This window comes from Oncorhynchus mykiss, chromosome 9, assembly GCF_013265735.2.
Source record: "Oncorhynchus mykiss isolate Arlee chromosome 9, USDA_OmykA_1.1, whole genome shotgun sequence".
Lineage (NCBI taxonomy): Eukaryota > Metazoa > Chordata > Actinopteri > Salmoniformes > Salmonidae > Oncorhynchus > Oncorhynchus mykiss.
In genome coordinates, this window is record NC_048573.1 from 62,042,868 (window position 1) to 62,050,219 (window position 7,352).

The 7,352-nt window shown below is 43.8% G+C and overlaps 1 protein-coding gene across 1 annotated transcript; it reads right to left on the minus strand.

Annotated features, from left to right (window-relative positions):
- Positions 1 to 4,770: 4,770 nt before the first annotated feature.
- Positions 4,771 to 7,116, minus strand: fam43b (family with sequence similarity 43 member B). Its single transcript, XM_021616603.2, has one exon. The coding sequence runs from the start codon at positions 7,011 to 7,013 to the stop codon at positions 5,997 to 5,999; it is 1,017 nt and encodes a 338-aa protein (XP_021472278.1). The 5' UTR covers positions 7,014 to 7,116; the 3' UTR covers positions 4,771 to 5,996.
- Between the last annotated feature and the right edge of the window lie 236 nt (positions 7,117 to 7,352).

A 7,352-nucleotide genomic window follows, 5' to 3' on the forward strand; every position in this document is an offset into this window, starting at 1 on the left:
GATCGGTTGGAGGACGTCCTCCAGAAGTTGTCATAATTACTGTGTAAGTCTATGGAAGAGGGTGATAATCATGAGCCTCCTAGGTTTTGTATTGAAGTCAATGTGCCCAGAGGACGGAAGACAGCTGTCCTCCAGCTACACCATGGTGCTACTCTACAGAGTGCTGTTGAGAATACTGTAGACCTTTATTGCAAAATAGTTTGTTATTTGGTCACGTGAATATATTTAGTGTAGTTTTATCTAAAAAGGATAACTTTTTAAATGTTAAAAAAAATATTTTTATGAAATTCACTGATGGTCCTCCCCATCCTCCTCTGAGGAGCCTCCACTGCTGCAGGTATAAGGCTTTTTTTTTAACCTGTTACAGTATAAGCATGTATGTAGCATGTATTTATAATGTATTATAACAATGCTTATAATACATTATGTCTCTCTGTGTAGCAAGATTTTGTAATGTACTCAGCTACTTATTATAAATATTTATTCTGTATGAACAGACTTGTGGATGTGTAGGACAGTGCAGTTAATGTCTTTAAGAAGTGCATTACTTAAAACCAGCTCTATTAAATCTGAGGAAATGACGTTGCTACCACTGACTATTAATACAGACTGAAGAAGAAGATTCAAGGCTATGTAATTTACTATGTCAGTATTATAAATTCAGCAGCACTTTCGCCATGCTTCGCTAAGCCACTGGAACAGTGCATTTAGGTGTACACTCACTATCCTACAAGAGAAAAGGGGGATATGAAATGTATTACCACTTTGTTGAACACAATGACTTAGCATGCATACTAAAGACTGTCTGGGCAGTGGTTGTTTATTTGGTATTTTGTATGTGTTATGATGAAATAACACCATAAAAGTTTCATGGCAGTAACTTACCCCTGCTTCTCATGAATTAGTAAGTTGTATAGACTAGTTTGGCTAATGTTCAAGGCCAAAGGTTTCATGGGTTCTGAAATAGACACTGTCTAGTACAACTGCAGAACAGAACAGACTAGAAGAGACCCTGGGAGAATATACCACAGCCTAGCAACACATGAGTTATTTGATGTGTATGTGTGTGTGTGTGTGTGTATTTGTGTGTGTGTGTGTGTGTGTGTGTGAGAGAGAGAGAGAGAGAGAGAGAGAGAGAGAGAGAGAGAGAGAGAGAGAGAGAGAGAGAGAGAGAGAGGGTTTCTGACTATATGGAAGTATTCCTTCCTATTTCCTAAAGAGCCATTCAATATACATCACAAGCTACTCTTTATTTGTCAGTTGTGTCACTGAGCCAAAGGCTTGTGGGAAGGCTGCATGATAATGCTAATCATTATAGTGATGCTTTTGACTGTAGTGATTAATTTCCTCTGTAGATGCTTCTCCTGCCTCTGGTTTTTGACAGCTTTGTGTAACAGAAAAACACAGGGCAGCTCATTTGCAACTCGCCAGGTGTGCAACTTTTTTTTAGGATAACATTCTAAGAGATGCATGAAATGGAAAAGGTAGTCAGCTTTGCTAGATTGGAGATCAATGTGGTTTGTCACAGAATTTGACTTCCACATACATTCATTAAACTATAGATTGCTTTTTTTTTTGAATAAATGGGAAATGTAATATAATATGTCTGATTTGGTTCAAGGGCTAACAACAATATATTCCCACACACATGCCCCCCCCCCAGCCATATGAGCTTAAGGTCTCATCACCTTCCAGGTGCCCCCCCCACCCCCCCAGCCATATGAGCTTAAGGTCTCATCACCTTCCAGGTGCCCCCCCCCCCCCCCCCCCCCCCAGCCATAAGAGCTTAAGGTCTCATCACCTTCCAGGTGCCCCCCCCACCCCCCCAGCCATATGAGCTTAAGGTCTCATCACCTTCCAGGTGCCCCCCCCCCCCCCCCCCCCCAGCCATAAGAGCTTAAGGTCTCATCACCTTCCAGGTGCCCCCCCACCCCCCCAGCCATAAGAGCTTAAGGTCTCATCACCTTCCAGGTGCCCCCCCACCCCCCCAGCCATAAGAGCTTAAGGTCTCATCACCTTCCAAGTGTCGTTGTCGTCGTCCCCCCGAGCTATTGAGCCACAATGTCCTGCCCATGGCACACCTTGTTCCCTCTCTGCTTGCTGGCTGATTAGCACATTCTCCTAAGGCTCTTCCCTGGAAACCACAGGCGTGCAATTGCTGTGGAACGCTCCATTCTGTTCCCCCTCGCAGCAGGTGACGAAGATGTGCCTGTGTTGGTGTCACACTGACCTGAGCGTTGTTTACTGCATAACAGAGGGAGAGAGAAAGAGAGAAGGGGGAGAGAGAGAATGAGAGAAGTGTGAGAGCGAAAGAAAGAGAATGACATAAGGGAGAGAGAGAGAGAGAGAGAGAGAGAGGGGGGTGAGAGAGGGAGAGGGAGAGCAAAAGAGAAAGAAATACTGGGGAAGTCAGGTAGAGAACAGCTGTGAGGGCAGAACAACCTCACCATGTCCTGCTCCCTCTCTGTTCTTATCTACTGCATGTGGGCAACACATAACACACCATGTGACCTGCCACTGTTTATACCGCGTGTTTCATTAGACTTCATGTTCATTAAAAACACCAGTCTCTGGTGGCTAGTTTTCTGACAGAGATAGAGAGAGTGAGCCCCAGTATTTTGGAAGACATCCATGATGTACCATGATCCACCTAGCCTGCTCTGCTGCCATCTGTTCCTGTTAGCTCTGTTTGGCTGGGAATGCACATGTTTACACAACACACAGTGTGGCTCCTCCTCTAACTGCATGTGATAGGCCCATGTCAGACATAGCACACTCACAAGACAATCAATGACAATGTTGCTTGAATTTTTTTATTACTGGATACTATAATCGTATAATGCATCTAAACCCCCCATATTATGGATAGAGTACAGATGGACAAATTGAACGTCACGTAACATATTCATGTATGACAGTGGAGGCTGCTGAGGGGAGGACGGCTCATAATAAAGGCTGGAATGGAGCAAATGTTATGGCATCAAACACATGGAAACCATGGAAACCATGTGTTTGATGTATTTGCTACCATTCCATTAATTCCACTCCATGTCACGACTTCTACCGAAGGTAACTACTCTCCCTGTTCTGGCGGCGCTCGGCGTCGCCGGTCTACTAGCCGCTACTGATCCCTTTTTCTTTTTCTGGTTGTTTTGTCTGTGTTCCTTTTCACACCTGGTTTTCAACTGCTTTGATTTCTGTGGGTATATAGGGCACCTGTTACCTGCCGTAATTCGTGCAGGATTAGACTTGTGTGTATTGCGCTCGATTGTATTTGATGTTTGTTGTTTTTTCGTTATTACGCACGTGTATGTAAAGTGTCGGAACTGTGTTTGTTCCTCGTGCGTTTGCACAAGTTTCTGAGTATTCAAGAGCGTAGTTTTGGGATTTTTGTCTGTGCCGTTTTGTATTGGTGGACTATATCATTAAACGCGCTTCTCAGACATCCCTGCTCTCCTGCGCCTGACTCCTACACCTCTCACCAAGACACATGTTATCACACTCCAGCCATTACCACGAGCTTGTCCTCCCCAATTAAGGTGCCACCAACCTCCTGTGATGTATGAATGCCATAAGACCAACAATGTTGCTCGAAGTATTACTATGTGTCTGTATTTCGCAATACATCTGAATGTAGGCCTATCTACCGTATGTAAAACCAGGGCATCACACAGGGTAGGACGTGATGCCATCCTAGGGAAGAAATTTACAGACACAATTAACTCTTTTATTCTCTTTTGTATTTCACCAGGGTTCCCAGACTAGGGTATATTTGTTGTTTAGAGATTCCGTATTGTTTCCGTACAGATTGGTGATCCTGTACCCTTTCAGAGGTAGTTTATTAGTAAAAATATTGACAACAACGATTCCAGAAACTCTCCCCAAAGACCAATCCATCTAAATAATTTAAACCTGAGAAAATTGAACTGGCTCTGTGTTCTGCAACATCAGCAAACTAACAAAGACAAGAAGCCTTCTGTATGGAGACTCTGCTCTGTCAAACATAACAGGTCTGTTTTTATTTGTTATGTAACAAAAGTGAGTAAATATTCTAGTTTGTGATGTGTTTTGAAATAGTAAATGGGAAATGTGTGAATGTTATGTTGCATCACTATTTACCAAAAGCTGCAGGAACTGGAGAAATGTATAATTAATTAAATCTCCATTTGAGATAACTGTTAAACCATTTAAAAAACATTCCTGAAGAAAATCACATCACAAATCATTATCTGCAATATCGCATAATTTGGTCTGATATCCAGATTAGCATATCTTCAGTAAAATAGTTGATGATTGTGACAACTTCCTGGTATCCATCTCACTTCAGTTGGTTCTGTATCATTCTGACAGATAGCCCTCTTTTGCCTAGGAAGGTATTTTCTGTTCATTTCCCAAACTATTCAATTCTCTGATTAATTGGTTCACTCAAAGAAAAGGGCTGAGTGGCCAATACCATCCCAGCAGAGATGGTTCTGTCCGATCTACATCTAACCAAGTGGCAAGGGCCAATTTAGATGTGGTGTAATGTGGCATGACTGTGGCGGACCAAGTCTTGTGGTGGTGGATATTAAAAAAGATCTTCGGTAATTGTGGCCCTGAGAAGCTTTGTGTTTGGTTGATTTCTTTGTTGTTCCCTGTCTTGTTTTGACTAACATCAAAATATACAATAACGTCGAAAGATGCATCAAATCAAGTTGTCAGATTTACTATAATCAGACAAACGCTCTATGCTCAGCTTTGATTGTCGCTAATTGTCTAAATGTGTCACTCATATAAAAAAATGACACTTCTCTTACTCGGTAAAAGTGAGGGTATTTTATTCAACACATTTTGAAAATCACTTAATCTCATGTAGATCCCATGTAGACCCCGATCACAATGGTTTTGTTAAATAGTAAAGGTTGTATCTTTATGAAATTTGATAAAAGAATAGCCAAAATATTTAGCAGTCTGGTCCATCCATCGGTAAAGAACAGATGGACCTTTCTGTCCTCAGTATCTCTGCCATTTTGGCAGTCAAGCAAACATACAGCCTTAATCCTGCTGATAGAAATCTAGTACACCTTCAGGGGAATGTAGCTCTGTTTTGTTTATATGAAAAACAAATGTACAAAAACTAGACATATTTCTTCATTCTCTCCTTGGTCAGAAATGCATCACAGTGTGGAGTTACTGTATAGCATAACAACTTTGAGATCAAAGGTGTCCCATTAAGAAAGACAGAAGAGTAAGCGTTAAACATCACTGCTGACTTGTCATGCATAAATGATACACAGGCCTTTAACAAATGTCAGCAATAAATATGTCAACTCAATGGCTTGATTCCTAAATTATAGCCTAATTCATAAATCTGCAGAGGTTATACTGTAGTAACATTTTATTAAACTTCTCCTCAGGGTTACATGCACTCAGAAAGGTCAAGTGTGGAAAATTACATTATACAGATTGTCTTAGTAGAAAGTATACATATTTTTCATACAAATAACCTCTGAAAAAAGTACAAGTTAATCGAAAATCATGGCAACAAACATTAATGTTACTGTACTTACAAAATATCAAGGAAAACAGAAATTAACACACCTTGGGTTTAGGGTGCTGTGTACACCTGGCATGGCAACATTATGAGGAGCTCAGTCAGTGCTAGTTCTCTCAATAGTCCCTTAGATTATTCCCTTTACATTGTGCTATTATCACTTTCTCGCAGCCCTCTTTGTAAATACTCTCACAAAATTGCTATAGTCAACTGAAATTGTCAAGCCAATGTCTGTCTGAGCCATCTGGAAAAATAAATCCTTTCCCAAACATACATTTTCTTTCTTCCTTGACCCAAAAGAGCAGTGGGGAAGAAGTTTCCTGACAGACAGAATGTATCCTCTTCACACTGTGATAAACCAGGATATAACCTGTGATAGAAAGGGACCAGGCAGTGAAGGAGAAGAGAAGGAATGTGGCTCTGTGATGATGTGATATGATATCCATGTCCATGTTCTGTCCTATCACACTAGAGAGCTGACAAATGTCAGTGTGTTGTTGTTGCTGTCGCTGATGTTTATGTTGATGTTGATATAACACTCATCCTGTCCGTCAAACATGTCCCCTAGGTTCATCTCACATGACCCATATGAATGAGTTAGGTCAGTGTCCGATAGAGTTTCCTCATCCGCCTCGTACCCCTCTTCCTCCACCTCCCTTTCATCCTCCACCTCTTCCTCCTCTTCCTCCTCCTCCTCTTCTTCCTCCTCTGCGATGGAGCAGAGACCGGTGGTACTGGGGCCTCCAGGGCTGTCGGCAGGTGGCCGGTAGTGGCACTGCCCATTGAGCAGCCTCCTCAGGGGCATCAACGGCACCATGTCCTCCCCCAGCAGCTGCTGTTGGCAGTGCCTGAAATCACTCTGCTTCTTCAGCCGCTTGAACTCACTGAAGGCTGAGGTGGACGTCTGGTAAAGACTGTGTGCTATGGCCCTGGCCTTCTCCGACTTGCTGACTAGAACGGCATGGCACCTGAGAACCACAGCCTTGTTCTTGACTTGATGTCTGTAGATCCAGGCTAGGATCTTGGGTCGGCAGGGGTCAGCTGTGCAGTAGGTGATCCGGTTCAGAGAGTAGAGGTGGGTGGGTTTCTTCTTGCCCGTCTTGTCGGTGCCCATCTGGATGCCCTGAGCTCCCACGGTTAATCTCATCTTGACGCTATGCTCTCCGTAGTTACTCCTTTGCCAGATCTTAGCCACTGGGTCCTGTGTACAGCCTCCTCCTTTAGCCGTGATGGTGACAATGCTCCCCAGGTAACGTACGGTGTAGGTGGGCTCCTCCTTGTTGAGTTCCACCTTCTGCCTCTTGGTCTGGAAGATGGAGCCCAGCCAGTCAAAAGTGGTGGAGTCGGGGAGCAGGTCGGGACAGGAGCGCATCAGGGAGGAGAGGATGGACTGGTAGGTCAGCCCAGCTATCAGTCTCTTAGGCTTGGTCTTGGCCTCATCCTGCACCAGAACAAACTTACTTCTTTTCCAGGGCAGCATGGTGCAGGCAGGGAGAGTTTGAGGGGGTGAGCCCTCCTACCTGCGTGTGTTTTTGTCAGCGAAATAGAGAGAGCAGAGAGAAATAGAGAAGCAGCTCTGCCAAGCACAGAGGAAAGACTGAGAGCTGCGAGCCTCAGCCAATATGTTCCACTGTTCGCTCCTCCTTCCTCTCCTCCTCCTCCCTCCCTCCCTCCTTCTCCTCGTCTGTCTGCATCATGCAGCTCTGATCAGTGCTGAGGACTCAGCCCAGTGCTTCAGCACCCCCCCCCCTCCTTCCCCCTCGCTTCTTCACTGTTTCTTTCCAAATAGCTCACCAACCCCTTTCATTCATCCGGCCAG

Coding starts and splice junctions, on each gene's coding strand:
- fam43b (XM_021616603.2), bottom strand. CDS start 7,013: ATGCTGCCCTGGAAAAGAAGTAAGTTTGTTCTGGTGCAGGATGAGGCC.